The sequence below is a fragment of the Ranitomeya variabilis genome, chromosome 6 (genome assembly GCF_051348905.1).
Source record: "Ranitomeya variabilis isolate aRanVar5 chromosome 6, aRanVar5.hap1, whole genome shotgun sequence".
Lineage (NCBI taxonomy): Eukaryota > Metazoa > Chordata > Amphibia > Anura > Dendrobatidae > Ranitomeya > Ranitomeya variabilis.
In genome coordinates, this window is record NC_135237.1 from 316,440,739 (window position 1) to 316,457,347 (window position 16,609).

General features: G+C 41.6%; 1 protein-coding gene across 2 annotated transcripts in view; it reads left to right on the forward strand.

Moving 5' to 3' along the window:
- Positions 1–16,609, forward strand: part of CDH20 (cadherin 20) — an 818,630-nt gene that overhangs the window by 702,666 nt on the left and 99,355 nt on the right. For both annotated transcript variants that reach the window (XM_077269730.1, XM_077269731.1), the window contains one exon: positions 12,540–12,707. In XM_077269730.1, coding sequence (XP_077125845.1) covers positions 12,540–12,707 — 168 coding nt within the window. The remainder of the gene's footprint in view (positions 1–12,539; positions 12,708–16,609) is intronic.

The window sequence follows — 16,609 nt, forward strand, 5'->3', positions numbered from 1 at the left end:
TCTCCTGTCTGTATGCATTGACCGGCACTCAGGCTCTGCCCTTCAGTAAATGCCGCCTACCATGTTGTAATGACTCTGCGCATGTGTGTACTTCTCCCCCAGTGTTGCCATTTTGCATGTGCATCAGCACCGTCACAATGGCACACATGCGGTGGCTTCCACTGACGCGATGCTCCAGGGCTACACACCAGTTTGTATTTTATTCATTATGAATACTTGTATATTAACCTCAGAGGAGGCGTACTTCCTTCACTTCCCCTGACGAAGCTGCGCTTGCAGCGATACGCGTGGGGCTCTCGCCTCACCCCTGAGCTTGTCTCCTGCTTTTTCCAGGCATCCTGCTTCATGGTATACCATTACTTAGCATTGGTGCTGTATCTTTTGGCACATTCCTTTCTCCCTTTTCTCCCTTTTTTCATTCAATTCCATGCAGGCTATTGTGCCAGACTTGTGATAGATCTCTCTCTGCGTGTTTCAATTAATAGGGGGTGATTGGGATGTGCCTGATTAAGGTCTTGGGCGTATGGTCTATGCCCATGCTCAGATAGTCTTATTCATGCTATCAATACACTGGGTAAAGAGCATGCTCATTTAACACTTCATGCCTTTATTCTATCTATATTGAACAGGACAGTGAGCATGCTCATTTAAAACTCTATACTGATATGTTCTGTCTATAGAATCTCAGCAAATTGATTACTGGTCAGTGTATGTTCATTGGTTGTGGCATGTATTATTCTGTGATTTGAAATACTATCTGCATAAACAAGAGACATTGTATATATTTAATATTTAGCACTTTATCCATGTGTGTTATTATCATTTTTTTGTAACATGTATTCAGGGGTGGCGGCCTATGGTTCTGTATCCAGGCCTTTTTAAATGGTTTTACTGTGTACTTGTCCTTTTGAGGTGTAATAAAAGTTTTTGATATTTTGTATATTTTATGGGTGTGCATACCGTTATTGGTCTAGTCTTTTTCTTCCTTGTTTGGGCAATATACTACGTCACTGGGCAATATACTATGTGGCTGGGCAATATACTATGTGGGCTGCGCAATATAGTATGTGGCTGCGCAATATACTACGTGACTGGGCAATATACTACATCACTGGGCAATATACTATGTGGCTGGGCAATATACTACGTGGCTGGGCAATATACTATGTGGGCTGCGCAATATAGTACGTGGCTGGGCAATATACTACGTGGCCTGCACAATATACTACGTGGGCTGTGCAATATACAACATGGGCTGCGCAATATACAATGTGGGCTGCGCAATATACAACGTGGGCTGGGCAATATACAATGTGGGATGGGCAATATACAACGTGGGCTGCGCAATATACTATGTGGGCTGGACAATATACTATGTGGGCTGCGCAATATACTACGTGGGCTGCGCAATATACAACGTACGCTGGTTGGTAGAGCATTCGTTTTTTATGAATTTGGCGATCATGTTGTTCCTGTCGTACAACAGTTTGTTGTGGTGTCTCCGGTTGGCGACAGTGTCTGTGAGATTCCGCATCCTGGGCTTGTCTAGCAGCAGTTTGTTGTGGTGTCTCCTGTTGGTGACGTTGTCTGTGAGATTCCACATCCTGGGCTTGTCTGGCAGCAGTTTGTTGTGGTGTCTCCTGTTCCCGATGTTGTCATTTTCTTGCTGCTGCTGCTGCTGCTTTTCTGTCATCCTCATGGGCATATTTTTGTTTACGACCCATTCTAAGATAGAAACACAGGGAGATGCCGCCCATACAGGGAGACGCAGGCACACACCCTACACAATGGCGGCACTTGACAGCAGTGGAGGACAATGATGATTCCAGAATTCACGGCAGACTGTGCCCGTCGCTGATTGGTCGAGGCCGGCTGGCCTCGACCAATCAGCAAGGCGGGATTTCCGAGACAGACAGACAATTAGACCCTTAGACAACACAATGGCGGCACTTGACAGCAGTGGAGGACAATGCCCGTCGCTGATTGGTCAAGGCCGGCTGGCCTCGACCAATCAGAGACTGTGCCCGTCGCTGATTGGTCAAGGCCTGGTGGCCTCGGCCAATCAGAGACGCGGGATTTCCAGGACAGACAGACAAATAAACCCTTAGACAATTATATATATAGATTTAAAGTTGCCATAAAGCACCATTTAAGATAGTTTTCATTTAGTGATGAGTGACCGCGCACGGATAAGTTGTTATATTCTGGTGCTAACAGAGTGATTTCTGCGTGCTCGGATATGTTCAAAGCACTTTTGGCATGGCCAAACATTAAAGTGCACCTTCCCATCTACTGTACTTATTAACCCCTCTTTGAGGTGGGCTCCGGCGGTGACCAGAGTGCAGCACCGTGACACTTGGCTAATGCTCGAAGCAGAGCTGGAGCCGAGTGTCTTTAGTATATTGCATCCAATGCTCTCACATCGGATGGTATACACTGATGTGACCCCAGCCTAAATGTAAACCTGTGAGAGTCTTGTACGAGCCTTGTTGACTCACATTGAGAAATCACATAAGACGCCAGTTAAATTGAATGGTTCTGAAGAGGAATAGAACTACCGGAAGCCAGAGCAGCTAGGAATCCGTTAGTATTTAAATATCAACACATGGCACTAAATACACACTGATAAAGGATTAGAAAATAACATTATTGCTGGGAGTACATCTCATTCCAGGTTTGTTCATTTCTTTCTTATGTCTATAAAGGATATTGTTATTCTTCCTACTTATTTTTTAAGTACGACGTCCTTCAGATCGTGATTTCATTCTAACATATTATGATCTCTATCTCATCTAGTGTATGTTCCTCTTCACTACACAAAACACAACAATATGGTGCAGATCACACTCCTCACATAATAGCTCTTCTCCCATTATCATCAAAGACTTCCATATCATTTGCTCAGTTCTTCACTATTGTTTTTCGCTCCTTCTCTACTCTAATGACTTTCCTGGCATTGCATGCTACTGGCAGCCTCATCCCTGTAATTAGAGTCCCGCTTCCCTCTTACAATCCATTTATAAGTCTCTGCTTTAATTCTATAAATAATCTGTCTCATAATCATTAGCTAAAAACTGACATAAGTATATCAAATCCCTGAGTGCACTTCTCTGAAAAGCTGCAGCTGTAAAACCTTGAGGGAAAGCATAAAAAGTTATCCTGAGGAACCTGCAATAAAATAGGATAATGGTTCATTGTTAAAAAAATACATTTTTGGACATACTTTCATGAGAGGAGCAGAGATAGAGCGTGCACCCCAGCATCTGGGGACCAAAACTCCCCTTCCACATAAGTAAACACTAGAATCATGAATGGCACATGGCAGATAATGGGGAATATTAAAGGGAACCTGTCACCTGAATTTGGCGGGACCGGTTTTGGGTCACATGGGTGGGGTTTTCGGGTGTTTGATTCACCCTTTCCTTACCCGCTGGCTGCATGCTGGCCGCAATATTGGAATGAAGTTCATTCTCTGTCCTCCGGAGTACACGCCAGCGCAAGGCAAGATTGCCTTGCGCAGGCGTGTACTCCGGAGGACAGAGAATGAACTTCAATCCAATATTGCAGCCAGCATGCAGCCAGCGGGTAAGGAAAGGGTGAATCAAACACCCGAAAAGCCCGCCCATGTGACCCAAAACCGGTCCCGCCAAATTCAGGTCACAGGTTCCCTTTAAAGATTTTGTATTGGTGTTGGTGAATTTCAAATTACATCTCTGCACATTGTTTATGGACATACGTTTTCCTAATAGCAGATCATGAAGCTATACGATGAATTACAAATAAAATATTAATGATTTAAAAAAAAAAAGTTGTAAAGTTTAGCGTAAAAGTCAAAGAAAAACTTACAATTCAGGCTTCCCTGGTTATTCTCCCATATCAACAAGATATGTAAATAATTCTCTGTGGGACAATTAGTGTTGTAAGATGGTATCTTCTAATATGTTAACTAGGTAAATACATTACAAATTATTTGACATTGCTAAACTCCTTAAGGACGCTGCCTAGTTTGGTACTTAATGATGCAGTGGGATTTTTTGTTTGTTTGCTTTTTCAACTCTATGTTTTAAAAGCCATACTTTTTTAATTCAACATAGCTTTATTAGATCCTTTTTTCTATGGATGAGGATATCCCTCACAGATTTGAACAGGGTGGCTTATTCCTTTGAGTTATAATAAGTGAGTATTAGCAGCCACAAAGAACGAGGAAATAGCCACAACCGAGGGAGTCTGTGTGCTGATGTCTATGAGCCACAAGTGAGAAAGCCCAAGAAAATGTCATATTGTCAGATAAGCAGTGAATTACTGTCAATAGAGGTGACTTAGTGTGGCAAAATCAAGACTGTTCTGTGTTATATTGGGAGTGGCATAGGGATTGTGGTAAAATAAAGGAGTAGCTGCTGAAGTGGTTGCCAGCAGGCAAGTGTTGCAAGTGCAAGGTCATAGTTGTTGTGTATACACACATTTTTCAGGTTATTGACCATTGGGGAAATGTTTGTAATCATCAAGGGCTACGATGTCATGCTCTTGGATTCAAGCCACAGCAGACACAACTTATCTCTGTGTGTGTTTAGGTTCTGTTATTCTGGCTGCAGTCTGTTTAACATAGCCCAGGTGTTTTCATTTGTCTGTACCCCTGCTGGCATTTCCTACTAGTGATACTTTGTTGCGGTTTAGCCATTCTGCTATAGCTTAAAGCCAGTCAGTGAAATTCCAGCTGGGGTGCTAGGGTTTATCTCCTTGATGTTTCTGTTCTTTACTTTGCACTTACCTTCAGTTTCTTTTTTAGAAAGTAGGCAGCATATAATCTAACAGTACATACTTTATGCTGTATTTTGTATTTTGTGGTTTACTTTACTCACTCTGGGATCTTTTTTCAGCATACTTTCACTTCTGTAGGTATTTTACACTCTGCCCTGCCATCCAGTTCTTTAGGAGGAACATAAAGCTCCTGACAACCTTTCAAACAGTTTAGGCGCAAGCTGTCACTTCCAGTTTGTGGTTAGGACTATCTGGGACTGTTGGTTATGATCTAAAGTCTGTACAGGAACCGGCAGGGTCATTTGCAGTTTTTTTATATTTCCAGTGAGTTGCTACACTATCATAAACAAAGGGTTTTTCAGGTTATAGAAACCCCCTTGTCTCCTGGATACAGTTTAGAGTCTCAGCCACTGCTCTTTGTGTTTGTTATTGCAGGCAGTGCTGACATCACGTTGACAGCACTACAGCCAATTACTGAGGTCAGCGACTCTGCCAAAGTTGATAGCACAAGCCACTCAGAGCTGCTTAGCTTTGATACTGACTGCAGCACTTTTGACATTATGTCAGCACTGCAGACAATATCAAACACGAAGAGCAGTGGAAGTGACTCAGCACTGGACTTGGGAGGGTAAGCAAAGTACTTTTTTTTTTTTTTTTTAAACAAACTTCAGCTGGGGGACATGTTTGATGAGGCAACATGATGATTACACACAATCCCCCAAGTAGCAACAATTTGAACAAAGGTAGACAGAACACCCTCTTAAAGGAATTTGTCACCAGGTTTTTTCTATGTAGTCTGACAGCACCATGATGTAGTGGCAGAGACCCTGATTCCAGTGATGTGTCACTTACCGAACTGTATTTTGCTGTTCCAATATATTTAGTGATTTATCAGGAGGAGATTATCACTAAACAATAAGCTTCCCGAGTGCATTTTATTGTAACTATGCCCCACCACAGATTATCTGCTTCCAGTCACTATACAATGTACATACAACCTAGCTAACCAGTGGTGTAGGCGGGTTAAATGAGGCTCAACAGCTGAGCTTTCCTAGATCTGCCCAGAGAAAACTGTGATTCTATCTCATTGACTGCATCCAGTAAACTAAGGCTACGTTCACATTAGCGTTAAGCTAATGTGCGTCGGGTTTGCGTCGGCGACGCAGCGGCGACGCATGCGTCATGCGCCCCTATACTTAACATGGGGGACGCATGCGTTTTTTTTGTTGCGTTGTGCGACACATGCGTCTTTTTTGACGCAAGCGTCGGACCAAGAAAACGCAACAAGTTGCATTTTTCTTGCGTCCGATTTTCGGCAAAAAACCGACGCATGCGTCGCAAAACGCAGCGTTTTTGCGTGCGTTTTGACGCGTTTTTGCGTGCGTTGTGCGTTGCGTCGCCGACGCAGCGGCGCACAACGCTAGTGTGAACGTAGCCTAAGCGATACATCGCTAGAATCAGGGTCTCTGCCCCTACATCATACTGCTCTCAGATTGCATAGCAAAAACCTGCCGACATATTCTCTTTAAGAGACACTGTAACCAACTAATTAAAAATAAAGCTATTCTTGACTTGTTCTTCTATATTGTTGCATTGATGTCCTATCCTCACAATAACTAATCAATTTCAAAATCCAGGGAAAAAAAATTCAATCAAATATCCACCTGCTTGTTTTGCTGCTTTTACATCTTATCTCAACAGCATGTAAATTGATTGACATTGGATTCCCAGATATAAATGCTTCTGTTGCTCAGTTCTAAGCTAAAGATTATGTCCTTGCATGAGTCTGACACTTATTTCATAAAATCTGCTTGCTTTGACATGAACGTTTCCAAGATCATTCCAGTGTAAAGGAAGCTTCAGTCATGCCATTTAGTCGGAATGGAGGAGGCATTCTTATTTCATAGGCATAAATTGTTTGATTTTCAATTGCGTTTTACAAATCTCAGGAGACGTCTCCCTACTGTGTTGCCCTTGACTCTAGCTTTTGGAGCAGCACCTCTCCACGGCTGCACGTTGTTAGTATGGTGAATGAATCGTGTGGAGAGGTGGGTTGTTTTAGGACATGTGAGATTGAAGATGGAGCACATATTTGTGTCTTTGGCTAAATGCAGCGAAAATCCTTTATGAACGCAGACCTCTCTTCTGTATCATCATGTATCACTTATGGTTTGTATACATACAGAGCCAGAAACATCTGTTCTCAGGTACCATGGAAACTATGCTTCCTCTCCAGAACATTATTGTGATGGAGCTAAAAGCTTGCCTAATTAACCAGCCTGGCCAACCAGGCTTACATGATTTCAATCATTTTTGGAACATGACTAACTTATTGCTTAGGTACTTCATTGAGTGTGTACTGACCCTTAAGTAAAGTCTGATTTATTTTTCTGCCAGAAACATAAGATAATTACCGACTAAAAGATCTTTGGCCAGCAATTAACACCATCAAGTCGTACATTAACATGCATGGTAGACTTGGCCAAATGTGCATATTAATCTTTTTACAGGTGGAAAAGGACTGGCGGAAGCAGCTGCCAGACACCTATAGGGAATGCAACAGAACTGAACATGAAAATTCACACCTGATTGTCTGACCCGGGAAACATGTTCACTAACGATGTGTGAATTTATTTGAGTGGAATTGAATTCTCCTCGAAGTTCACAAGAATTCATATTCTACAGAATATGGATTTTTTTATGATTTGCGCAATGCAAATTCAGCAAAATAGCAGCCAACGGTTGCCACCATTTTGCTTAACCGTAGAGGGCTGGCAAAAGGTTAAAAAAAAAATAATACTCACCTTATCGTTCACCTGTGCCGCCAACCCCACAACCTGCAATCTGGTCCTCCTGGAAGCTGCAGCAGGTCAAAGAGGATGTGTGTGATGGAGAGAAGCCAAGAGAAGAGGTGTAGAGGACCAGATGGCGGGCTGTAGCAGTGACAGGTCAGCAGTAAGGTGAGCATTATTTTTTTATTTATTTTTTACAGTCTATGCTGCTGATTTTTTCTCTTTTTTTATATCCAAAAGATCTAAATCTATAACATAGACACTGAAGATTAAAAAATAAAATTCTGCCTACTTGCACCTCCTCCAGAGGAATCATATGTCAGTGATCTATCTGGTCGCGATGTGATTCAGAGGCCCTAAACACTAAATACATGGGTCCATAGGTGTGTGTGTGATGTTCCTCTGCTTGTTTTTACTTTCAGACCACAAACTGCTAGATGACATAGTAGACCAGGACCCTCTGACCTCATAAGAAACTCTTGGATGCCAAAATAAACCGTTCTTTACTGAATGAAGAACATATATACATTAGGTAGCAGGAATCGAAGTTTTCAATCATGTTCTGCACAATAGAGGTTCAAGCTTTACAGTTACACAAGTCGGCCCATAACTTGTGAACAACATTACATCGAAGCAGCATACTTAGATGGGGGACTCCATCTTCAATTTGTAAGGGTTAACATGGGTCGAGGTGTATCGCCACATCTCCTGAACAATCTTTCCTCTTCTCAACTCTCTCTCCTTAAGTACAGGTGCCCCAGCCTGGCAAGCCCAGTATTTATTCACTGATACTCTCAGGACTGGCTTACATGTCACCCCAAGTCACACTTCGCCTGTTGTTATCTCAATGCTATCCACAACACATAGTTGTCTCCTAGACTTCCCGCTGTGCTCCTGAAATCTAAGCTATCCAGACTAGGGTTGAGCGAAACGGATCGGAAAAATTCAAAAATCGCTGACTTTCGGCAAAGTCGGGTTTCATGAAACCCGACCCGATCCTAGTGTGGGATCGGCCATGAGGTCGCCAATCTGCGCGCAAAAGTTGCGTTTCATATGACGCTTTCAGCGCCATTTTTCAGCCAATGAAGGAGGACGCAGAGTGTGGGCAGCGTGGTGACATAGGTCTCGGTCCCCACCATCTTAGAGAAGGGCATGACAGTAATTGGCTTGCTTTCTGCGGCGTCACAGGGGCTATAAAGGGGCGTACACGCTGACCGCCATCTTACTTCTGCCGATCTTAGCATAGGGAGAGATTGCTGCAGCTTCATCAGAAGAAGGGACATAGTTAGGGAGGGAAGATTAACCCCCAAATTGCTTGTGCTGTAGTGATTTCCACTGTCCAACACCACTTTTTGCAGGGACAGTGGAGGCTATATCTTTGTGCATCAGCTCTGTAGCTTATTAGGCTGCCTTATAAGGCTCCCTGATAGCTGCATTGCTGTTTGTACGCCGCTGTGCAAACCAACTGCTTTTTTTAAAGCAAAAATCCTGTTGCTCCTTTCTGCACAGTTATCTTGTTTATTTGTCCACACTTTTGTGTGCAGCAGTCCTTTTTATTGCCGCCATACTTGTCCTGAGATCATTGTAGGGAGATTGAAATTGTACTACAGTCCTTGTATTTTTTCATACATCTTCCAGCCACTTTCTGCCACTTACATTGTGTTGTTTTATGCACAGGGCCTGAGTTTTGGTTCAGTCTCCCCCCAAAAAAGTGAGATTCAAATTCTCAAAAAGTGGATATACTTCAGTCCTGTTAGTTTGTCGTATATCAGCCAGCCACTTTCTGCCACTTACATTGTGTTGTTTTATGCACAGGGCCTGAGTTTTGGTTCAGTCTCCCAAAAAAAAGGGAGATTTAAATTCTCAACAAGTTTATATACACCTTCTACCTTGTTTTACAGTACCATATAACGGTTGTTATTTTGGTTAGATTTTCCAAAAAGTGAGGAAGTCTGGTGGAAGAGCCCATGGGCGGTGGTTGCCAGCTGGTACTGATGGTGGTGGTGCATCTGGTGGTAGTGGCAAAAGCACAATAGCACCTAAGGCCTTAAGGCTGGAGGTGTTGAGCCAGCGTCATCGTGATGATCTAACCTTCATTAAAATGAACCAATCATGGATTTCAAATTATTTTGCCCCACCTTCCCCTGCTGACACGTAGTTTGCCTGAAAAATGTCTTGCTTTTGGCCTCCTCTTACTGACTTCTCCAATTCCTCCACTATTATTATAAAGTAAATTAAGAGTGACAAGCTTAAGTAATAAGAATTGATGTTTTTGGCATTAAAATGGGCACTGTAGGTGTTTTCCTGTCCTCCACTCACTGCCGACTTTGATTCCCCATTGACTTGCATTGGGTTTCGTGTTTCAGTCGGCCCCCGACTTTTCGCAATAATCGGCTGATTTCACCCGACCCGACTTTTGACAAAGTCGGGTTTCGCTAAACCTGGCTCAATCCGAAAAAAGTAAAAGTCGCTCAACTCTAATCCAGACTTTACTTCTCACACAAAGTCTCCCCAAATTGCTTGCTGTCTTAGATGCTTCTGCGACTGGATCAAATTCAGTTGCTGGCTTCCTACCTGCTTTCCAAGTCTCTTCTTAAACACACATACACCCAGTATGGGGGTTTGACAATATGACTTATTTTCTTCATTAAAAAATATCCTACTACCAGAATTAGGAATTGCCTTCCTCCCTAGCTTTGTTATATCTTCTCCCACAATCTGGACTGGCCAGCAATAAACCCTGTAGTCCCCAACAATCACCTGCTTCAGCCCACACAGATAAACACACGTAATTATAGCATGTCATTAAATTGTATGACAAAAAGTCATCAGAGGGGTTGTCAGACGGCTTCTACTCCTTTACACATATACGATTACAGTGTACAGCCATACACTGAACAGTATGCAGTAAGCAGGGACGTTGTGCTTCCTCTTCATGCTAGGTCTACTAAGGAGTAGGACAGGAGTTGTCCCATTGACGGCCAGAAATGGACACCCACAATGCCTTCAGTCAGCCTGACTTCCCTCTTTTCCTGTTGTAACCCTGACCTCATATACTTGGCTATCAATGACAACATTTTGTCTGTGATTTTTTTCTCTATACCTGGCTCTGACCAAGCGCATTTACATTACATACTCAACTCTATCCACCTGCCAGCAACTACTCTGAGAAATAATGCAGATTCCTGTGTAAGGGTGAATGAATAAAAACTACTCTGTTTCTGAGATCTGCTGAAAGGAGTGGCTAGGACCTTGATTGTCCATGATAGTAGATTTAAAGAAGCACTCAAATTAAACCTTTTATTGACTAAACTTGTGTAAATGTGTATGTAGTGTAGTGTAAGTGCGGCAATATTCTTACTGATTGTCAGTTTCCACTACCACTCCAGTCCTCTTCTGGGTCATGACTTCAATTTCAACTCAACAGAAGCCAGAAGTTTTTACAATGTAAATCTATGGACAGTCAGAAGGCTACTTCATAGTCTTACATTGTAAAAGCAACTTCCAGCTCACACATAGACCCCAGTGTAATCCAACAAGTCAGAATAGTAGTCGCATGAGTAAGAAGAGGACCAGAAGAGCGGTGCTGGAATCCAGGGAAGACAGCGATTGGTAAGTATATTAATGCACCTAATACTGAATTATATATACATTTACACAGATTTATCCACTACAAGTCATCATGTTAGTGCTTCTTTAAGTTGAAGAACTGTTACTCACAGCCTGTAACAAGCAGCCACTAGCCATCAAGCAGCATTGATCATACAGATCTTGTATTATGGTGCAGCTGGAAATCAGCACTCCCCACTGTTGTGCCCAGACTGTGGGGGTTCATTTTATCTAAAGTCTCTATATATCATCTCTATACTGAATGTGTACACAGAACTATGCAGAGATGTTCTTCACACCCAGTTCATAGTGACTGCCTGTTTTGATGTGAGAAGGAAAATACCCCCCCACCGCCATTCACCAACACCTACACCCCTATTGTTAGGGGTCACTGCTTTTGCATTGCATGTATCACAAAGCATGACCTGTAGATCTGGTCTAAAACTTGCATTTTATTTTAATCTAAGGATCCTAGGATGTATTGTCAGACGTATTCATATTTTAGAAAGTATGACTATCCCACCTATAGTAAGTGCAATATTTTATTTGTGACCATTTTTAATTATACAATAGCATTTGTGCTTGTACTATCACTATTTTTCAGACGAATGGGTTTGCGCTCTCAGACATTCTCCTTTTATCATAGTGGGGAGCAATCTAATTGAAATTCTCCACAGTCCAGGATGTCAACGCAGAAACTAGTTTCATGTTCTTATACAAAACGAAAGTAGAGATTCCAAAAAGTCTCGATCTTTGGGGAAATATCCTATGAAGAGGTCAGGCTCATGATAGTCTATTCAGAAAGAGCAAACGCATCTCAGTAGCTTTAGTGTAAATCAAGCAATTCAGTCATGCACTAATTATATGGCCAATGTTCATCCACAGTTCTTTCAAGAAGCATTGCTGCCACCTATTGGCAGAATCTGGTATAGCAGGTTCAAATATCAGTTATTTTCAGCAAAGAATTACCTGTTACTCACACAACTGGAAAGTCTAAAGATTTGTGGACATGAAACTAATCTGTGCGCAGCCTGTCATTACAGAACTGATAATTATTTTCAAAATGATGTGAAATGTCTTTATGACTCTATAGCCGTACTTTAGTACACAGCACTGTAAGTTGTTTAATTGGATATAGTACAGAAATTACATTGATTGGGTAATTTTAGCATCTGGACAATTACCTCTGCCAATCTAAATGAAATACTTACTGCCATATGGAAGGATATCAATAGAATTTCCGCAGGACATTTCTACAATATCAACATTTTTTTTTCCTGTCTTTGTCCATTGTAAAAATGCACTCTTTCATTAAACAGATAAATTAACTTTTCTGTATAATATATTGCCTAAACTCATGCTGCATTTTTTCTCCTTCAGGAATAATTAGAACAGCTTTAACAAACATGGACCGAGAAGCAAGAGAATATTATGAAGTGCTTATCCAGGCCAAAGACATGGGTGGACAGATGGGGGGCTTAGCTGGAACGACCACTGTTAATATCACTCTCAGTGATGTGAATGACAATCCACCCAGATTTCCTCAAAGTAAGTACATCAGTAGCAGTTTATAGTTTATTCAGTACAGCTTGTTTCTAACTTGGAACTATAATCTTTCTCCAGACATTGCAAGGTTATGATATGCCTCATTACGTTATTTTACTTCCTTCTCTCTGTGCTGAAGTACTGGTTCGGTGCCCGGTTGATGCCTCTTTAGAAGCTCCTTTTACCTGCTGCTCAGCAATCAAAAAACTACTCATTCTGTGTATAAAACTTTCCCTTTCTGAGCCTTACTGCTCCACATACTTGTACTAAGAGAGGAACATTTCCATGCACAGGCTGTTTGAATATAGTTCATTGATTCTTGCTGAACTGCATTTGAAGGGATATTGAGACAGAAGAAAGAAAAAAAGTAAGGAAATCTATTACAAAAATTCATTATTTTGCCATGGCTGGTGGATAATATTAAAAAATATATATATGCTTTATAGTTACTCTTTAATTGCCAAGTTAACACTCTGATATTAGACTTCAGTACTGAGTAGAAACATTACAATAGTGTTTTATACTTCATTTATTTTCTGAAGCCTTGAAATCTGAAGTTTATAAAAAAAATTCCAACATTTTTCATTTCTCCTCTTCCTCTCTGAAGAGACAATTTGCATATTTCCCAGAGGAGCATTGCGGCTTTAAGTCTCCTCACCTCGACATGCTTATCATGTCACTCTCCGCAATGAGAAACGATACTTGGATCCCGGTCAAACACGTCTGACACAGCCAAACCAGATCTCCACTTTGCACTGACGAGGGGCAGTACCCCGAAACACAGTGTCTGCAAATTGAGATTCTGGTTTGGCCATTATCCTAAGTCATGTGACAAGGCTCGTTAAAGAGTCGACATTGACTGTTAGGATTGCTACTTCCTATAGGTGGCACTAGAGTTCTAGTCCTCTTCCTCTCTGAAGAGACAATTTGCAACATTTTTCATTCTAACTTATTGATGAGAGCAAGTTCATAAGTTACTGGACTAAAAACTTTACAAAACTTTACTTATCAAATATCAGTTTGTACAAAATGAACAATACAGGGCTGTGCTCCCTTAAGTGTCTTGTTATAAAGGGAATCCATGACCAATTGCAGAATTCACGTCCCAAAAAAAACTGGTGACAGCTGATGAAGACCATTCAATTTCAGTTTGGATCACCAAGTTCTGTTTGGTATGTTGGGTAGGCAAGGAAACACAGATATGACCAAGGCTCCAAATTGCCTTTGAACGTCTCCAATGCAAATGGGGACATCCTAGTACAATATGTAAAAAAGATGGTTTGTCCTTACGTCCTAATTGTACAAAAGGACATCCACATTTTTGTGCTGGTCTATTCCTGTTAGGCTACTTTCACACTAGCGTCGGGCTCGGCCCATCGCGGTGCGTCGGGCTGAGGTCCCCGACGCTAGCGTTGTCTCCGCCGCACAATGGGTGCAGCGGATGCATTTTTCCAGCGCATCCGCTGCCCCATTGTGAGGTGCGGGGAAGTGCGGGGAGGTGGGGGCGGAGTTCCGGCCGTGCATGCGCGGTCGGAAAAAGCGGACCGTCGGGAGCAAAAAACGTTACATGTAACGTTTTTTGCTCCCGACGGTCCGTCCGCCACAGCACGGCGCAACCGTCGCACGATGGTTGCGACGTGTGTCATTGCGTCGCAAATGCGTCGCTAATGTTAGTCAATGCAGAAAAAACGCATCCTGCAAGCACTTTTGCAGGATGCGTTTTTTCGGCAAAACGACGCATTGCGACGTAATGCAGTTAACGCCAGTGTGAAAGTAGCCTTAATCAAAATAAACACATAAAATAAAGTAATAAATAAAATAACTAAATGATAATTAAAAGATTATCAAACTGAATAATCCCATCTGCGACTTTACATTGGCCTCTTTTAGAGGAGTCCCTACTATGCAATGGTTGCCACAGAGCACCGCACAACTTTATTAGATCACAAAAGCTTACTTTTCCATATGGTCTCAGATAGCAGATGAAGAACAAATTTAACTCAGTAAAGTCAAAAATTGTTAGAGGTCTTACAGACGGATACAGAACTCTTGAAATTGCTAAGATTATGGAGCCTGATCACAGAACCATTAGTGTTGTTGTAAATAGTCAAAAGGGTCACAAAAAATATGGAAAGAAAAAGAGATACACATTAACTGCCAAAGATTTGAGAAGAGTTATAGGTGAAGCAACCAGGAACCCATGGCCACGGTATGGGAGGCTGAAATCCAACCCCCACTTATCAAGACACAGAAGTGGAAAAGTCAAGAAATATCTGAAGAGAGATTTTTCAAAGGTTTAATGAACTGATAAGATGAGTGACTCTTGCCAGACCGTATGAATGGGCCCTTGGCTGGATCAGTAACGGGCACAGACCTTCACTTTGACTCAGTCTCAGAACTTGTGGGCCCTTCTTAAACGGGAGATTTATGGAGAAGAAAAATAGTAAAGCTCTCAGGACAGGTTCTGAGAGGCTCTGGTTGGTGCTTCCCAAAAAGATGATCTTCAACAGATTAAAAAACTGACAGACTCCATGGATAGAAGGATTACGCTGGTTATTAAAAAGACGGCTGGCTATATTGATCACTGATATTTTTCGAATTGTTGGAAATGTCTTTTTGGACATTTTCAGTTGCTTGGCTATTATTCTTACATTAACAGATGAAAATTTAAAAATGAGATGGGAAAATGAATAATTTTCATTTAGTTGTATAATAAATCTAATTGTTGCCCAAAAATTATGCACACATAGATATTCTCCTAAGAAAGACAAAACCTCACTTTTAGGGCACAGTCAGATGACAGTGTATCACGGACGACGATTGCATCGTAGTGCATGGACTTGCTAATGGCTCTCCTGACCTGAGCGTGATAGTATGTATTTCTTTACAGCAACAAAGGAAAGGCGTTCCAGCTCCATAAAACAATGTCTCTTTATTGATACCTTAAAAATCTTTCAACTTCATAATTCCTTGCATACATGCAAATGCTTAGGTACAGGAGATATGCGACGCGTTTCGATCAGGTCAGATCTTAATCAATGCATAATGCTGGAACGCCTTTCCTTTGTTGCTGCATTACTTCTCGTCTTGGTCCTGGACGAAGTTCCGAGCACCTGCCTCTGATCGGTGAGCTGGCTGTGGTTGCATTCACCACAAACATTTTCATTATTGCTTATTTGTATTTCTTTGCAGCTATGAAATTCAGGTCAGAAGAGCCACTGGCAGTCTATGCACTACAATGCGATCGTCATCCGTGTTAAACAGCCATCTGACTGCGCCCTTACTCTTTTTAAATATTAAGGCTTTAGGTTTATTATCTTTTGAATTGATTGTCAGCACTGTAGTAGTTCAAAACTAAAATTGATAATCAAAAATACAAACTGATAAATAATAAAATTCACAAAATTTAAGCAAAAAAGAACATGCAATTTTCTGAATTTCCTAAAATAGGCTGATCATAGAATATTTCACAACTGGGACCCTCAGCAATCAGTTGTAAGCTATGGGTGAACCCTACAGCAAGCTAAACAAATCATTACACAGTATGCAATGCATGATAATGCTAGTGCTGGAAATGAGGGTCCAGGATCACCAGAATTTCCTATTTTCAAAAAAATATAACCTAACAGGCCCTTTTGTCACATAATTACTATATATTTCCTTTCTCAAACCTTACAGCTATTGACCAGACATGCCATGCTGACCCTTGCTAGTGTACTTGTCCTCCAGAGCTGATTTCATATTGTGAACTTTAATGATATGTAAGGGATTTACCTGGCGTTAGCATAGCAATCAAGCAATGTTGCAGGGGAAGTAATCAATACAAATGTATAGACGAATGACCTAATTTGTGTTTCTTCTAGAATCACTTGTAATATGCTGTCTTATTTTTTTCACCTGCTCAC